The sequence below is a fragment of the Protomyctophum parallelum genome (genome assembly GCF_964188405.1).
Source record: "Protomyctophum parallelum genome assembly, chromosome: 10".
Classification (NCBI taxonomy): domain Eukaryota; kingdom Metazoa; phylum Chordata; class Actinopteri; order Myctophiformes; family Myctophidae; genus Protomyctophum; species Protomyctophum parallelum.
This window is the reverse complement of record NC_139704.1, coordinates 15,130,582-15,150,085: the sequence shown is the minus strand read 5'-3', so window position 1 is coordinate 15,150,085 and position 19,504 is coordinate 15,130,582. Positions and strand designations below refer to the sequence as shown.

At 43.9% G+C, this 19,504-nt stretch overlaps 1 protein-coding gene across 1 annotated transcript in view; it reads right to left on the bottom strand.

The window, feature by feature from the left end:
- ttc27 (tetratricopeptide repeat domain 27) overlaps positions 1-19,504 on the bottom strand; it is a 141,149-nt gene that overhangs the window by 3,809 nt on the left and 117,836 nt on the right. The window contains exons 16-18 of the mRNA XM_083775771.1: positions 18,321-18,486; positions 3,647-3,844; positions 2,817-2,928 (exon numbers count right to left, since the gene is read on the bottom strand). Coding sequence (XP_083631897.1) covers positions 2,817-2,928; positions 3,647-3,844; positions 18,321-18,486 — 476 coding nt within the window. The remainder of the gene's footprint in view (positions 1-2,816; positions 2,929-3,646; positions 3,845-18,320; positions 18,487-19,504) is intronic.

Here is a 19,504-nt window from a genome sequence, read left to right as displayed (position 1 = left end):
TATAGCCAACATATTATGTATGTGGTGACTGGTGTATGTGGTGACTGGTGAGCGACACCGGCCCGCGACCACGTACAGTGTATAGGCTAATAAGAGACTGAACAAAAGAGAATACAAATGGAGGAAAAAGTGGCAAGTGAGAGAACAATAGACAGATGAAACGGGGCTGCTTGAAGGCACTTCATAATTAAATAAAAGCTCATTCGACGACAAGACAGGATAATTCAGTTGCGTTGTTTGCAGACGTAGTAAAGAGTGTTCTCTTAACCTTCCTGATTTCATGCTATCTGGCGTACTTAGTGGCTGAAAGTGAACTGCCGCCTTCTAAATAGGCTCCAGGCTCATCAATCATCTCCCTTCGGTCATAAAACTGCAGTCCCATTCGTGGTGAACGCATGCGATGCATGTGCGGTTAGATGGCAAAATAAAGATGTCTGATGTAAACGCAACTCTGCACATGCAAGAGCAACATGCGCCATGTGATGGCATGCTGGTTTAAAGTCTTGTGTACTGTACACACATCCAAACTACCATTCGACTATGCATCTAATATTATAGCACTCCGCACGTTGAAAATTGTACCCTGAATACTCCAATTATAGTGTCTATTAAAATGACAACTAGTAATTAGTGGTTACTGTGTGTGTGTGTGTGTGTAAGAGAAAGAGTGTGACAGAGTAGGGAGTAGGGAAATGGAGCCTGTACGAAGTTGACCCCAAGTGGCTTACAAATGAATACTTAGACAATGACCTATATCGACCAGGCCTGTTTAATCATCTCCATTATCACTGTCCCCGACAACATGATCAAAATGGCATTTTGAAACCCCCCATCCAATTGCTCAATTATCCTTCCAGCAAACATTGTGCGTCTATTTGGGTGCATTTTTACAGTCTCATCGGATGTTATGCTTTACTCAATTGTTGGGCGTTTAAGAATGAGCAGCTTCCCCTTTTTGTTTAAGGTCAAACATATAAAGTTTGAGTTGTGTTCCGAGTTCTGCACATGACAGACTCTCTACACAAGGCTCCATCCCGTGGTTTAAAAGAAGGGCTCCGAAAACAAATGATTGATTGTTGCTGCGTGATACTTGCTGGTCTGATGACAGAATATTGATAGGACCTTTTCCCCGCAACGTAAGGCTCTTCCTCTGTCTCGCTGTTTACCGAGTCACCTTTTATCTTCCACTCGCACGCAGGGAAGGAAAAACAAAACAAAAAACAAAGCTCGGAGCCCATTTCCCCTCTTCTCTCTCTCTCTCCCTCTGCGTCTTGTCGCGGCAACGCGGCAAGCCTTTTTTTCCTGCCTTCGCTGTGGCTGGAAAGGTCAAACTGCTGTGATTTATGAATGTGGTTCCCTCTCTCTCTCCTCGCCTTGTTCTGGTTTATCTGTCCTGTTTTTGTGGACTCTCTTTTCATTGATGTCTTGTCACTCGGCAGAATCCTGGCCCAGTGGGGGCTTTATGCTGGCCTCAGAAGAGATAGGAGCCTAGGGGGGTGGAGGGTGTCTTGGGGAACCACTAGCAGCTACTTTCCTACAGAAGCAGAGACCTGGTGAAACGGATCAGAGATATGTCTGGTGACATCTTATCTAAATTCAAGGGATGGGCTAGGTGTTTTATAGCATCTCAGATCCTGATCCAATAGTTGTTCTTCATATTGTGATAGTATCAGGATTGGTTTTCAAAGCAACGGGTGTATGTTAGTGCTGCTTTTCTCCACCGTCCAAACGCATTTAGATTTCAGTGAACGTATCGGGAGGCGGTCTGGCTGCGCAGGACTAAGTGGAACTGGAACGGGACACATGGGGATTCATAACACACTGTGTGCGTCTGTGGGTGTGTGAATTAGTGAGACAGAAAGACTGAGTGATATGCAACGTGCAGAGGATGAGAATCATACAGTAGTGTGACAAAGAACAAGGTGTATGTATCTGCCACTTGTGTGACCTGGGTAAAGATGAGCATCACACAGCCACTGGGAGGGAGGGAGGGATGGAGGGAGAGAAAGAAAGAGAGAGAGGGAGGGAGAGAGACAGAGAGCGGGTTGTAAGGAAAGACAAGTGTGTAAGCCGTCTCATTGCTCTCCGTCACATTGCTATTCCTTACATGTTGGCCCCCAGTAGCCCTACCTCGCAGACGTTCAGTCTAATGTTTAATTCAGCGCAGTCTCCTGTTGTAAAGAAAGCTGGACATTCTGAGATTAACAACTTTACTGGAGTCAGGCTATAGGACACAGTGCTGCATCTGCCTCACGACTCCCTCTGTCCAACCCCCCCCCCCCCCCTCATTCCTCCCTCCACTCTCCACCCTTGGAGAAAGGCAGGAGTGATAGTTATGGCTGGCGAATGATGGCCAGACGGAGGGGCGAGCAGCTTGTTGTTTGCCATTTTTGGGGTTGTTTTTGTTAGTTTTTTGACCATGTTCATCCATCACTGGTTTCCCTGGATCTAGCCTGATCGAGTGCCTCGCCTCGCCTAAAGACGATGGCGTGCAGAGAAATAACGTTAACGGCGTTGTTAGTGGCGAGGTCATGTTTGTGTATTTTGTGCCTGTGTGTGTGTGTTTGGGAAGAGTTGAGTGTGAGAGAATGGCTAGAGATATTAAAGCCTCTAATTACAATAAAAATAAATACATTTACTGTATTATATGAAAGACTCCACTAAAATCTGAGTGAATATAAACATTCAAAACCATAAAACAAGGTGGGGTATAATAACAGCATGGGTTCTGGGTTCCATGGAACCGAGATTATGAATTCACAAAATGTGGGTGATTGATGCGCATCCTACACGCATACGCAGGATGAAGCTCTCACCATTTCCCATATCCACAGCTCTCTTTATAACTTCCTTGAAGGTGGCGGTGTCTTTCTCCCATCCACCGACTTGGACTTCACAACGATGAGCCTTTAACAGGAACTGCAGTGCCTGAAACATGCAATGTCACACGATTATTGGTAAAGATGGAGTAGAAGAAAAATAAGCTATAAATGTTTCAGCCGAGTAAATCAAACAAGCATTCAGAAACTCACGCACGCACGCACACTATATATATATATATACACTCTGTATAGTCTATGTGAGTCTTGAAATCCATCATACACCATGAAGCCAACCGACGTCTTTAATATTATTTTCGCAGAAGCAATGAACCAAACAGGTTAATCCTCTACATAAATAGCACTAATCAACATGGCAGGAACCATGGCCACTACAGCGTGACTAGCAAGAGAGCGGGGGGGGGGGGGGGGGGGGTCCCGAGGCGGGGGGGGGGGGGGGGGGGGTCCCGAGGAGAGGGGTGGTGCGATGACAAATCATGGCGCTGCCATGGGCCATAAGGTTGCACTTACACTGTGACTGGGGCCATAATAAAAGAATAGCTTCATCAACAACCCACTGCCTATGGCGTTAAGGCATGCGAGCCATCAGCCATCAATCATCACACGGGACATGCGGAGTGGCGTTAAATTAATCTGCCGCACATTCGTTACAACCACCTATACGTTATTAATGAGCCTATAAATAGCTTATTAACAGACGATGGGTCCATTATGTGTAGTACTCTTCCGTGCCGTGTGTGATGCATCGCATGTGGAGTTTGCATTAGTGACAGTCATAGGGATGCTGGGATGTCGTTTGGAGTGACCTTTTCGTTGTCCTCTGGGTTGGTGCTGAGGCCGTCGCCGCACAGCTTTGCGTACATCCGCCATATTTGGGCGTCGGTGCTGTGGCGGGAGGTGACGCGGCCCATGAGCTCTTGGACTTTGGGGCGGAGCGATGGCACCTGCTCGCCACGCTTGTCCGGTAGGTTCTCCACCACCGCCCGCACCAGAATCTCCAGAATCTGCAAAAGGAAAAACATGGAGCTGTGGGAACGGCATTGGAATGTAAAGGAAATGCTCCAGGCGCCATCACGTGCATACCATATAAATGTATTATGGTGACGCCATGCTTTGTCCTTTGCATGTTTCTACATCTCCCCGCCATAGCACACCAACAACGCAGACAACCCATTAAGATGGAATAAAAAACAGCCAAAAGATAAGTTTCGTGTCTTCTCAAGATCCATCTTACAAAAATAATTGAACCAAAAATGATTGGGAGACACTGTAGTAGTCCACCACCTCGAGCCATGAGACATAAAACAAACCCCACTCAGCTGGACGAGCACTCAGCTGGATTTGGCGCTGCACTGCGGCGACATGGACATAAGGGCTACGCTTGCATGCAGGCCCTTTGTCTAAGACAAATTTCTTCCTCGGGAGACAAATAATAAAGAACCTTGAACCCCAAACACGCAGCAATGTCACTCAGTAAGGAATGATTACCACGTATATAGTGTATGTGAAACCCAACCATGGCATATGGCGTTACACATCTATACCTCCCGCCAGTAGAAGTTCCATACCCATCTGTTTGACTGTGGCACACATTGCCTGACTTTTTAATCCACTAAAACTGGGAAAGCATTTTACATTATAGCAACATTTTTATTTACTTTTGCCTTACTTTTGCCTTACATTGATTAAGTTACGTTTGTTTGCCAATTCATTCAAAGTGAAGCACTTTGGGCTATACAAATAGTTATTATTATTATTATTATTATACTGTATAGCACATTGCCGGTCTTAATGGGTTAAGAGGCGAGCCATTTGAGAGGGGATGTTTCAGACAGTACTTCGGCATAGCTTCAGTTTCATATCTTTGCACTCAGCTGGACGAGTGCCATTTGCTCCTCTCTCTCTAGAATTTTAAAACATGTTCGGCTGCAGGCAGGATTGAGTGTGTGCCGTAACGGAAAATAAAATACAAAAAGGATAACCCAAACAAAGAAAGACAGATGTATTCATAATCGTAAGTATCGTCTGGCAATTAAAATGCCTTGTGTAAACAGCCTGCGGCGTTAAACAATAACAAGACATAAATTCCAACCCCCCCCCCAATCCTTTCTTGTTTACGTACACTATGAATCAAATCTCCGCTAATGGAAATGGAGAACAACGTCTTATCTGATGAAGAAAGAAATTTACTTTTGGATAAGTGTAGGTGTGGATGATGCAGACTGCACGCTTTCACACGAACGGCACCTGTACACCAACACACTTTTATTAATTTATAATAATAAATGCCAGTGTTTTTGATATTCGATATTCTACTACTACTACTATTCTACTACTTCTACTTCTCTATTACAGTCTACTACTGCAGCCGTTCCCAAACCTTTTAGCTCGAGACCCAACAGAGAAATGTATTGTCTCCCCGGGACAGTGAAAATAGCAGATCCACAACCTGGTACAGTAAATCTGCAATTTTCACTACTTCTTAAAAGCATATGATTTTTTTAAGGAATTTCTTTGGGGTGAAATATTTTGATTAAAAATGGAAATAAAGAATACACTCGTGGCCCATAACATTTGGTCCACGGCCCACATTATGGGTCCAGGCCCACTGTTTGGGCAATAGTGTACTACTGCTCTATTACACTCTACAAGTACTCCATAACAGTTTACTACTCTGTTACAATATTTTACTACACCATTGCACCATCTATTACACTCTACTATGACTCTATTACACTCTCCTGTTACTCCATTACAGGAGTCAGTGAACAGGAGAGGGGGAAGGCAGGGTGGTGATATCAGAGGGAGACATCTCCGAGGTTCACTTCGACGTGCAGCCTAATAAATCCAGGAAGTGAGGTGGCGTATCGGGCCTCATCCTGTCTGCCCCAGACTGCTCCGTCAAAATCCTCTATGTTGATTTAACTGTTGACCCGTACGGGTCCATTGTTTTTTTACACTAGCAAGAACTAAATGAACAGTGAGGATTTTCCGCCGTGGAGCGCGGGAATGATATTTATGAAGGCAATACCAATGTTACTAGGAGGAGGGGGGTTTACTGAGAGACAGAGAGACACACAGAGAGAGCGAGAGAGAGAGAGACACAGACAGAGACACAGAGAGAGACAGAGACACAGACAGAGACAGAGAGAGAGAGAGGGACAAAGATATAGACACAGAGAGAGCGAGAGACACAGACACCCGTGCTATTTGTCGCAAAGGTTTTATACCAAGTGAATGCAAAACACTGAAATACTGCTTTCAACTTTCAAAAGTTTATACCAAACTAACATTGCTACAGTATATTGATGTATAACTATTTCTATAGTTTCATAAGATAGTCTTCTTTCCAAGTTGCAATGTAACACAGCTCTGTTTACACTTTGATTTTATTCCCATTTATATACAATATTTATTTGTACATACATTGTTTCGTCTTGGTTGGTTTGTTCCACTTTGTCTTTGGCAATTTAAACTTATGTTTTCTCATGCCAATAAAGCTGCTTTGAATTTAATTGAAATTGAGAGAGACAGAGAGATCCGGCACGCATCTGGAGTCGGTGCTTACATTTATGGAGAGAAGCAATGTTGCCATGTCTGCTTATTATATTATTATGTTTTTACCGTAACGTTGCTTATTGGTAGTAATTATTGGTAGTTTTGAGTGTTCTTTGTTGCTTATTTGGGCTTGTTTCCTAATGTTGTAAAGCAGTGTTTCTCAAACATTTTCATGTAGATTTCTTGTAGTATTCTTGTCTATTCTAAAATAACAGATGCATATAGGTTTAAAGTACTCATGTGGCCTATAGTCACTTATTTTGCGCATGTTTTCATAAAGACCTTGGTTGCAACTTGCTTACTTCCCTCACAGACTCCAGCAACACTGGTGGTGGTGAGGGCACGCTGTTATTTCCCAGAAGGCAGTTCAGGTTCCTTTGAAGCGGTGGCCCTGACTAGCGGTGGGTCTGTCAGCGAGCAGCGGGAGTCCCAGGTGTCTGCTGGGATATAGGGTTTCTTTCTACATTATTTCCCCCCTTTGATTCTTCCATGGGAAGGTTGGGAGCCAAGTCACTGAAACCCGACGCCCACGGTGGGCGCTTGCTCCTGGCTGCTACTGTACCGTACGTCATGGGTTTAAGTGGTGGGAGTGTGGGGAGCGTTTTTGGCATTTGTTGAAACGCAATTATGCGTCTGAAATTTGGAGGATTTTTAAGTATATAATAGCGTTATGTCTTTAGCTGCCACAAAGCTGTTTTGAGTGACAGACCAGACACTCAGGCCATCTCTCCAAAGTGTCAACACGTGGATCTTAAAAACCCTGTGCTGCTCTATCTGATGACCATATGGTTTTACCCTAACCAGAGTTGCAGCACAGAGGATCCTAACTGCAGCAACGCTATAATCATCCTCCTGTGCTATAATTAATGGGCTATGTACCAAGCAGCAGCACTACTACTGTGGCACACCAAATTTAAGGATTGTGTGTGTGTGTGTGTGTGTGTGTGTGTGTGCGCGCACGTGCACAAACTGGTGTAAAGTATAACTAAGTACTGTACCTGTTCTGTACAATTTTGAGGTATTTTTTACTTTACTTCTACTCCATTACATCTCAAATATTGTACTTTTACTCCACTACAATTACTTGAAAACTTCAGTTACTAGTTTTGCAGATTATTATTATAAAACTTGAAAATAGTCGATCTACAAGCTCACAACGGACCTGGGAGAGACCGCCGCCTCCTCCTCCTCCTCCTCTTCCTCACCACCACAACGCTACCAGCAGCACCGAGCTCTAGTCTGGACGGGACGTTCTGAATTATGAGTACTTTCTACTTTTGTACTTTCTACAAGTACATTTTCAATTCTGAACTTTTACTCTTAATAGAGTATTTCTACATTGCAGTATTGGTACTTTTAATTGAGCACAAAATGTGAGTACATTTTCGACCACTGTGTAGTTGTATCGATTGGATGGTAAATAAATCAAATCAAATGTTAACAGTCAAATAGTACAGTATGTATTAAATGCATTTTGATGACATGCATTAGCATGATGTATTATTATGTATGATGCCATGGAAAAACCATGTTTTGAACAAACAGCTAAACAATAAGCTGTGTGAGGAGACAAGACAAGCCTAGTGAGTGCAGGGATAGTTTTTTAACTCACAAATACCTGACGTCTATTCTACAGTACAAATGTCTCCTAAATCCTGAAATAATTCTGAAAAACGTATGTTGCTATATCAGTGGTTCTCAAACTTGTTCTTGTCAAGGACACCAAAAAGGATATGCACTTGTGTGTAAAGCAGCAACAATGCGCTAGATTGGCTTTTGTTCAAGGTAGGTGGCCCCACTGGGCTGTGTGAGGTCCGGTGGAGAGGTGATTCTGGTGGAATAAAGGCATGCGTCCGCCATCCAGCATTGCTTTGTTTACATTCTGCACGCATAGCTTGTCAGTTGGCTCGACAAAAAAAAACACTGAAATACACTGGCGACTGCTGGCGGTTTCCCTCACCCATTTGCTTACTACAGTATGTGGGTCAAATAAAAATAATGTGTTTGTTATTGCCTGGCTGTCACTCTGAAGCCGGAGGGGGCAAAAACAAAAACGGCCAAATTCTGCACGTGTGCGCACAAGTTTGCGTGTGCATGTGCAGGGGGACCCCTGCAGGGGCCCTCAGAGGTGCAGGGGGACCCTTGGAGCTTCAGTGCCCAGGGGCCCTCAGAGGTGCAGGGGGACCCTTGGAGCTTCAGTGCCCAGGGGCCCTCAGAGGTGCAGGGGGACCCTTGGAGCTTCAGTGCCCAGGGGCCCTCAGAGGTGCAGGGGGACCCTTGGAGCTTCAGTGCCCAGGGGCCCTCAGAGGTGCAGGGGGACTCTTGGAGCTTCAGTGCCCAGGGGCCCTCAGAGGTGCAGGGGGACCCTTGGAGCTTCAGTGCCCAGGGGCCCTCAGAGGTGTAGGGGGACCCTTGGAGCTTCAGTGCCCAGGGGCCCTCAGAGGTGCAGGGGGGCCCTTGGAGCTTCAGTGCCCAGGGCCCTCAGAGGTGCAGGGGGACCCTTGGAGCTTCAGTGCCCAGGGGCCCTCAGAGGTGCAGGGGGACCCTTGGAGCTTCAGTGCCCAGGGGCCCTCAGAGGTGCAGGGGGGCCCTTGGAGCTTCAGTGCCCAGGGGCCCTCCAGCCCTGCATCTACAGTTTGTGTTGTCGTTTCTTTTTTGGCTGGTTGATGAATTGTGTTGGTGAATTGTCTGTTAAATATATTTTTGTTTGTGTATTTTGCAGACCCCGCTTGAAAAGGAGATGGTTCATCTCGATAAAGAATTTCAGACATAGGGCAGAAGGAGGGTGCTTATGTAAGGTCTGTCACCGCGTGCGTGTGTGTGTGTGTGTGTGTGTGTGTGCGAGAGAGAGAGACAGATAGAGAGATAGAGAGAGAGGGGGTGGGCGGTGGGGGTGGGTGAGAAATAAGAGGTATAGAGGAGAATGAATCTACCCATGTGTCTCAACAGCATAAAATAACATCCCTCTCCCCAGGGAGTGTCTCTCTCTCTCTCTCTCTCTCTCTCTCTCTCTCTCTACCTCTCTCTCTACCTCTCTTTTCTTTTTTCTTTTGGCTCACTGAGAAAATGATAGGCCTCCCAAGTGTAAGTTCTACAGTGGCTGCAGATGTGCCCTCCAGAGCAGTGGTTCTCAAAGTGGGGACTCCCCATGGGTCCTTTGGGGATTCAAAGCAGTGGTTCTCAAAGTGGGGACTCCCCATGGGTCCTTTGGGGATTCAGAGGGGGCCCCCAGCAAAACCATCCAGCCAACCTCTGGGAGCCTCTTCGCTGCAGTGACAGTTTGATAAATCAACTGGGGAGGAAGTTGAGCACTGCCTCCAAAACCGGCTGCTAAAACCTTCTACAACAATAGGTTCGAGCTGCTACACAGGTGCCAGGGTAATGTTTTAATATACACAACGCAGCGCAAAGCTGCACCTTGTGAGCTTGTAGATCTGCTAATTGCTCGAGCTAAAACGTTTGGGAACCACTGGTGTTTGCTTCCGTGTCGTGAACCACAGCTTATCAGAAAGCTGTCACCCTCCCTCACAAGTAGCTGTTGGGGAGGGAGGGGGTGGTCCATGCACAACGAGTAGAATACAATGTGTACAACTGACGGCTTTCTTTGGCTACGGACGGGGAACCTTCCTGCTCTGTCTTGGTGGTCATTCCAACATGGAAGCATTTCCATGGCTGTCCGTTTAATTTGAGTACCCCCCTTACAAAAGGTGAATGAATGTGTGAAAATTAATGACCATGTCAAATGTCCTAATAAATCATTTTGACTCTTTCTTCTGCTTATCAATGCAGCGTGAAAAGCGTGACAACTTCAAGAGGAAAACCAAATGGATGGCTCGGTAAGACTCCCACTGTGTCTAGTTATGGTGTGAAGAGAGAAAGTAAGTTGAACGACAGGCAGACTAAAGGCTTGGCGGTTTATATTAGTAAAAAAAATGGAACAGTGAGAGCAATAAAAATAGAACCAGAGCAAAAGACAGATCAATTTACTCTCTGTTCTAAGACAGTGTCAAAAAGAACCGATCTAGAAGATAAGAGAATTGTTCTTTTTAGCAAGCAACACCACTGCAAGACTATAAATGACCAGGTTTGGTGCTGTTCTATATTTGTCAGAATCAACTTTGTATGCTTTCGTTTATGGAGTTTCTCCTGTGCCTCTTCACTGTACAATGCAAGTTTGTGGAGGATATTTTGAATTATCAATGTATAATCAATGGAGCAATTCTTTTGTATTTATTGCCTACCTTTGGAAATACATCAGGTAACAACACAACCCAAACCTCTACCACAGTAGTCTAGCCCAGGGGTCTTCAATGTTTTTTTTCAGGCTAAGGACTTCCTAGCTGAGAGAGAGAGATGAAGCATGGACCTCCACTACGTATTGTATAACTGTGTTGCAGATTCAACTTTTTCATAGATTTAATAGACGTGTTTAACAGCACTATCATTGGTGTAGTGGGTGTACTGTATGTTGTATTCATGTTAAGGTGTGTTTTCTGATATTTACAGTAACCTAGACTCTCAATCAACACCAAACGTCTTTGCCGAAAATAGCCGATCTACAAACTCACAACTCTTCTCTTGACACATTCTGTTGGAGTGGAATGCACTGTGCCGAGCGGCCGACTTCAATTGTCTGTCAGTAGCCTCTTCAAAGTACTCTTTCATTCTTTGTCTATTTCAGTGTATGCTTATTCTACCCCCCCCCCCCCTACCCTGAAGACACAAAGGAAAACAAAACAAAAAAAACGAGCCAAGATATAAAGACGTGAAATATGAAGATGGGAAGAAGATGAGAGAAGGATGGAATGAGAGGGTCGAGGGAAAGAGATGGGCTGACGAACGAGTGCTTCCTAGAATAGATCTGATTAAGTGTGTAACGGATGTATGACGCAGACTGTCACCGCTGTTCAAGCAAAAGACCCTTCAAAGGTGCCACTCTCCCATCTGTAAAAATAGCACAGCAATTTATATATATATATATATATGTGTGTGTGTGTGTGCGCTCTGTCAAATAAAGCTTGGAAGTGATGCATTGAAATTCTGACAGGTTTGTTTTGTTGGGAGGGTGGATGAAAGTACATTTAAAGAAAATGTCTGCGATGTAGACAGTTCTGTGCCTCTGTGTGTGTGTGTGTGTGTGTGTGTGTGTGTGTGTGTGTATGGTGTTTCAACTATCATGGAATTAACAATTAACACTCATCAGCCAAATGTGAACATCGTTTAATGTGTATTGCAAGAATGCCAAATCAATTCTAGACGGCTTGTTTTTTTATTCTGCGGTAGAGACGGAAGGAGGAAGGAGACGAGACGACGGGGAGTAGAGGGGGGTTGGGGGGAGGCTTTGAGAAACCCGGAGATTTGAGAAAGCAAAGCCAAATCCCAATTACTTGGAGATCTTACTTCATTCAAGCAGCTGAAAGTCACATTGGGGCTGGCACTGACCTTTTCGTCTGGCGTGCTTTTACATTTCAGAGCCTAATTGATGAGGCTTGCAATGCGGTAGGCATAAATGAATGTTCCGCACGGGAGAGTCAGAGAGAGAGAGAGAGAGAGAGAGAGAGAGAGAGAGAGAGAGAGAGAGAGAGAGAGAGAGAAAATGAAGGGTGAATGGATGAGAGAATGGTGTAAAATAAAATAAAACTCCCATGGATTTGTAAAAGATAATTTAGAAGAGAAGAAAATGAGCTAAAGTGACAGGACATCATGGACAGCCTGCACATGAATCATGAACTAGTACGTGCGTGCGTATCCGTCCATAAGGACATAAGGAGGGAAGGTGCTTGACAAGCGTGCATTCTGGCTGCAATCTGAAGGAACATGTTGCCCGATCATCTTTCTCTGAGGCACAGAGTTGTTATTTCAATCATTCCCACTGGGCTAAGATGTCTTCCTTAAAAGTTAATTGCTCAGAAGCTGCGGTACTGCATTTATTACAGGGGTGGAATAGGTGTGTGTTGCGGGGGAGCGGGGGTAGTAGGTGTGTGTTGCGGAGGAGCGGGGCTTTGATAACATTATTTTAATAACATTAATGCTGGCTGTTTCGCCTTGTTTATTTGACACTAATTTTCTACTTAGCGAGAAGCAATTCAATGAGCCTTTTTCTCCCAGTTTTTGTAAATTATTTCAAAATGGCAACCCCAATGAAAGAGATTAATTAGCACTACCGGAGAAAATCTAGTTAATTTGTCTTTTGAAGAGATATTACCCCCTGGGTATATCACACAGAGTTACCATGTGATTGGAGAGCTCTCTCCGTGTTAAAAGGACACACTAAATCAGCTTCTACTAGTCCCTGCAATCTAACTACATGCAGACTTGTGACCACGACCGTGACTACAGATGCGATAGCCCATGGTTAAAATGCAAATAAACAGCTTAATTTGGGGGCAGCTTTGTTAGTCCCTGCATATGCCAAAGGACAATGCACATGTGCATTTTGTGCCCAAGACGTCCACAGAAGTCCTAGGAATTACCGCATGTACTGTAGTGCCCAGGACGTCTGTGGACGTCTTGGTAAAAAGTGGGTCTAAAAAGTGGGCACGCCATTTTGAAATATTAAAAGGCCACATAATGTGTTAAGATGGTTGGCCAACCCAGTGAAGAACAAAATGCATGAGAACAGTCAGTTAACTGCATATCCCCATCTGCCGATTGGTCGTGATGTCATCCAGACAACCAACCAATAATAATTAAAACCACAGCATGGTCATCCGTTCCGGACTTTTCGACAGCAACTGTTAAAGTTAAAAAGCAGTTTCATCTGTCCATGCATGTGACTCATTTCAGATCGATTGGCCAACCCACTGGGGGGGGAGTGCATTGGATGAAGATGGTTGGAGTCTTAATTGAGTGACAGTCACAAAAAAATGTAATGGTTAAAATTGGAAAGAGGAAAATCAGCTTCCTCACTCAGTGCAGTCAGTGCACATCGTTTGGCCATTGATCAATGGACAGAGGTGTGTTCATTGTATAGTAGGTAGTGGTACTGTATGTCAATAGACAATGCATTTCATTCAAAAAGCACCTTCATCAGGATTTAGGTACTGCATAACAGGCAGGAGATTGCATTTCATATAAGCACTACAAGTGCAAAAATACAACAAAGGTTTGGAATTGACTACAAATGATTAATGTGTCCAATTCTCCCTCCTTGATCCCAAATAAGACACCGATGTGCATGCTTCTGTTCTGGGCAGTGCTGAGATGAACCGGTTGCTGATAAAACTAGATCTAAAACAATCCCCAAAATGCAGGTACAATATTGAGATGTGCGTTCACTGGTCCAACCGGGGCACCTTATGGACTCTCCTTAACCACCCGGGCACCCGCAACAGTAGGATATTCTTTAGTGCGGTCTAACTATTACATAACCTAAATGTGATTAATCGCATGACTTATCTAGTACATCACACGATTAAACGCAAATAAGTCATCACACAAGGTACACAAGGAACCTTAGAGGGATTTTTTTTAAGACTTTTATTCCCCTATTAACGTGGGAGTGGAAAATATGCTGGCTTTATGCATAAGTATGTCCTTTTTGCCAGGTGAAGCCTGGCCAATTTTCTCTCGGGTTGGCTTTGAGGACCTGGTCATGATTGGCTGCCCCGCGTCTGAACCCATACTCTGAAACACCGCCTAAGCCAATGGGAGTGCCAGTCCTAAGCCCTGAAAGGCTGCAACGCGGAAGTGTTAACCCGCAGTATAACCATAGAGTTATAAAGGAGCAGTGAGTATAACTCTACAGCGGCTAATGTTATGAGCTAACTGGAGCTGCAGAACAAAATACAGTGATTGAACCAACAAAAGCACGTCGGAAACAAACACAAACAGCCGCAAGGTTGTCACAGAGAAACATACACGTTAAAAAAATAATAGGAAAAAACAAAACATAAAAAACGGGGGGACAGATGCAGAGATCGCTTGTTTCACCTGGCAGTTAATGATACGCATTACATTCTTGTTTTCTCATTGGAAATAAATTAAAAACCCCAAAGAAACCATAATGGTACTGCAACTGCAGCAGCTGGGTATAATTTTCACTTTATAAATGTCCAGATACCCCTCAATTATACTGTACTGTATGTTGAAATGTAAGAAAACAATGTTGCACAACAAAATAATGCTGAGAACCATTGTCCAAATGGCTAAAATAAATAAATATGCGATTAATTGCGAATAACATAATGAATTGCGATTAACATAACGGTGAGTTAATCGCGATTAAAACTCGGACAGCCCTAATATTCTCATGTGCAGCTTACTGCCACCATCAAACACTGAGCATACTGTATGTTTTCTATTCCCTGAAGGGGCGCACTCTAACTCTCTATTTCTATGGGAGGCCTCTGCCTCTGTGGTGGGTTGGGGGGATATGGAGTAGTATGCCCTTCTGTACCCCATTAACATATGGTACTTTATTCACTACTAACGACTCCTGTTACTATTCCTAGTAAGGGGAGACCTTATGGGAGACGGCACTGGCATTAATGGAGACACCTTTTGAAATTGATAGAGCAGCAGATGGTCCTGTATATGACAGAGTATTGCACTGTGGGTGGCAGGTTCAAATCCCTAGCTATCTGGACAGTACACCGTCTGCTGTACGCAAGATGCTAACAACACGTGGGAAGACCACAACTTCATCCATTTCGAACTGGTACACCTATACGTTAAGGCAGGAACACCTCTGTGTGTAGTTGTTGCTATATACTAGCCTCGCGTAGCCAGCCTTCATCTCCCTTTGCAATGCATATACGCAGTGATATTAGCATCGCTACACGAGGCTAGCTATATACAGCATCTTGTCTCTGTCAAGTGGAAACCTCATATGTACAAAACTGTTATGTTTTCAGGGTTCAAATTCAGAAGTATCAGATCTTCAAGCTTATGGATGTGCTACTTTTGATGCTTTTGTGACACTGATCAGGTAGGGCGTTACTTTACAAAAAACACAAAGTTAGAATAGGGAGATAAGAGGTTTCTGCCAGTCAGCAACGACATGCCTTAGATTTTCTTCTAAAATCATGAAACATCACAGGTCCTTGAACAGTTATAAATATAACTCTCTGTTGGAAAACATTTCCGGCAAAGTATTTATTTCCTTCCTATCAATCTCAGAAAATGTAATATCTCAGGAAACTCTACAATGGTGTGCTGCCACCCATTAATTACTACTTTTAATAAGTAATCATTTCTTTTCACTAAACTCAATGGAGCTGCTGAATGGAATCAACACATAACTGACTGGTGGATGTCCTCCAACCACCTCAAGCTGAACCCAGATAAGACTGAGCTTCTCTTCTTCCCAGCTAAGTCCTGCCCTATGCGGGAGCTAACTATTTCCGTAGACAACGCCCTGGTAACGTCTGTCCCAACAGCCAGGAATCTTGGTGTTGTCCTGGACAGTCAGCTCTCGTTCAAAACTCACATCACAGCTGTCACTCGATCCTGTAGGTTCACACTCTATAACATACGACGAATTAGACCGTTCCTCACCCAGGAATCAGCCCAGCTCCTAATCCAGACAACAGTCTTGTCAAAACTCGACTATTGTAACTCCCTCCTTACTGGCCTACCAGCATGCGCACTTAAGCCTCTCCAGCTGATCCAAAATGCCGCAGCTCGCTTGGTCTTCAACCAGCCAAAATTCTCACATGTCTCCCCCCTGCTCCGCTCCATCCACTGGCTCCCGGTCGCTGCCCGCACAGAATATAAAACTCTGATGCTGGCATTCAAAGCAACCAAAGGTATGGCTCCCCCATATCTTGCAAGTATGATTGAACCCTACAAACCCTCCCGCGCACTCAGATCAGCCAACGCAGGGAAGCTGGAAGTACCCTCACTAAAAACGCTGGGACAACGCTCCACACGTCCCAGACTCTTCTCCCTTCTGGCTCCAAAACTGTGGAATGCACTTCCCATTGCAGTCAGAACTGCAGCATCACTCCCAATCTTCCGCCGTAGTCTGAAAACCCACCTTTTCAGACTCCATCATGGCCCATAGCACTTACCCTACCCCCTTAGATAGCACTTCCGTAGACTTAGATAGCATTTGATACAGACTTATAGCATGTTATGTAGACAGCACTATAATTGCATTGTATATAGTCATAGCACGCCATAGTACATATGTATAGCATAGTAGTATATTATGTATAGTTTCATTATATAGATATTCCACTGTTACTTTCTTAGCTTACGCATGTTTCATGATAAATGCTTTTCTGTGATGTATTCCCATGCTTTTGTTCTTGCTTAATGTAAATCGCTCTGGATTAAGAGCGTCTGCTAAATGCCTAAATTGTAAATTGTAAATTGACTAGGGGTCATAAGCCTAGGACAGAGTCTAATCTGACACTGTCTGGCAGGGGGAAAAAACAATTTTACCAACATTGGAAATCCTGATTAGAGTCTGATAAGGTGTTTGGCCTGCTGCCTACAAAAATGTAACATAAACAGTTCGCCTCCAAACACTGACACAAAAAACGTTTCTTTTTACTCAATTCTTTCCTCAGTATCAATACATGAATGGGGGGAACAGAACTTTTTGATTACACTTTGCCAGGTTGTGTAGTGTAGTTCCCCAGTGTGAAATGGGTGGCGTGGTGTTCTGAATATTTGATTTGCTGTTTGACAAGTATTGACAGGTAAAGTGCAACACCACAATGTGCCGATAATGACCCAGCTCATTACATCAGTGGTACTGATCCTCTTTCCAGTTAGGTTTAGCTTGTGATTCCATGGTGTATTTCTTTGTCATTATATTTATTATCAGGAAGTACAGTTGTTACCTGAAGAAATGAAATCATTAATATCATTAATAATTAATTGAATAATCGTGACCGAACCGGGGCAATTTGAATGCAGTCACGCAACGCGGGCAGTGGAGCCACCCTTCATTGATTAAAAAGGGAACATTCCCTGGCGGTGACGGAGACGCGACACTGACGCGCCCGGTGGAGCCCCAGTGTTAGTCGTGGTAGAATGGTACATGGACACATGATGGATGGAAATGGGGGGATTGACTCACAAGAGCAAGCTTCAGAGAAACACCAGCAGAGAGCGAGCAGGTTCAATGCTGTTATAAGTTATACAGGACTTTGATTTAAACACATGGCACGCAGCAGACCCCGCAGGGCTGTTGTTGTTCACATGGTGCGCAGTCAATAAAGAGCAGCTTTAATTACAGAATGGTATCATCAATATTACGTCAGCAGGAACTCACAGTAGCATTCATTGAGCTGACCTAATGACAAGTGGCGGACAGGGACATTTATACAGTTATGTGACCAACTGACCATTCTCATGCTATTTCTTATAGCTTTTGGCTCCGTAGTCAAGGTAGTGAAGTTTGCGTGTGCACATTATCGGTATGAACTAATATTTACTACTAATAATAACTAATAATATTGGTATGAACTAATAGCAATTTCAACTTCCATTTGGGTTCATATAATTGTGAGCAATGACCACCCTTCTACTGTCATTCTATGGTCAAAATCAGTGGTTCCAAAACGTTTTATCTCAAGGCCCAAAAGAGAAATTAGATTTGGCCCGTGATTCAAACAAGTAAAAATAGCTCAAGCTCACAATGCATCGCTTCGCGCTGCATTGTGAGCTTGTAGATCGGTTATTTTCACTACTTCATAAACATTCGTTTTCTAATTTATGGAAGTTTTAAAAAATATATTTTTATTTCTTCATGAAATTACTAATACAATCTTTGCAATTTGTTTTTAATCCATGAAAAATGGTTCCTTTTTTGGGAATGTTTTTTGAAAAGGTTTTGAAAGACAGTGTACGCAAACCACACACAGGTCCTGAACCAGTGTTTGGGAACCAGTGGTCTCTAAAATAACCACATTAATGGAATAAGTGAGAAATACAGATTAATCAATTATCACATTCATTCAGCTTTACCTGAACATCTTTATATTTCTCCCTTTTGTCCAAGAGACGGTGGTAGGCCTTGCAGGCTTCCTGGAACTCCCCGATGTCGATGCACACGGTGATGAAGTTCTCCCAGATCTGCCAGTGCTCAAAGTTACACTTCAGAGCCTCCTGCAGGGTACGGAAGGCTTTGTCCCTACCGAGCAGGAAAGATGCAGGGAGAGACGCACACATAAAATCACACGGTTACACCTTGAGTTATTATAGCCTACATAGCTGTGTTGTGTGCCAAATATAGCAGATCTAAAGCTTACAATGCATCACAGCTATAAAGACAATCTAAAGTGAAAGTGCTTCTAATACTGGTTCAGCTCACTCATAACACCCATTTTGACATTTTGGTCCAGCTCACTCATAATACCCATTTTGGTAATGGAAATGTCGATGGAGAAGTTGCAGTTCTGACAATGCCACATGCAGACACGCACTCGCACACAGGCACATAGACACGTGTGCGCAACACCCGAGAGATTTTCTCACCCACACACATCCATTTAAAAAACGGAAAGATGAGAAAAGTGCTTTGGCTGAATTAGTAGCAGCGCTAACCAGGTTTTAATAGAAGGTTCCCTGCTTTTTAATTTCAGGCCTGAAAGCACACAGGGCTGATTTGCACAGGGACTGAGAGAGACAGAGAGAGAAAGAGAGAGAGAAATGGGGGGAAGATTCACTGGCGGAAGCTGCTGGTTCCTTTCTCAACATGCAGTAGGTGTGTGTGCATTCTTTTGTTTGAGTGAACAAGACAGAATTTATGGATGGAGATTTATGCAAAAACAATAGCCAAGCCAGGCCCGTATTATTATTATTATTATCTGTAAAACTGTACAGTACAGTGTGTGTGTGTGCTATGTGTGTGTGTGTGTGTGTGGAGTGACTCAATCAGCTGGGCTGCTACTGATATTGTGTTTGCTGAATCTGTTGTGATTTGCTGTACAATCCGACAACACAATTCTCCGACAGCGAAGCCGAACCGCCATCGTCAACAATGAACCCCCATCGTCAACAACGACCAAGGTGACATTTCCACTTTAAACCACCATGAATGCAAATTAAAACAGGTAAACAGGTGGAGAATGCACAACTTTGCATCAGTGTGAAGTGCCCAGTGTGAAGTCAGTTGGATCGGCAGTTGTCCAGATTTGCTCATATACAGT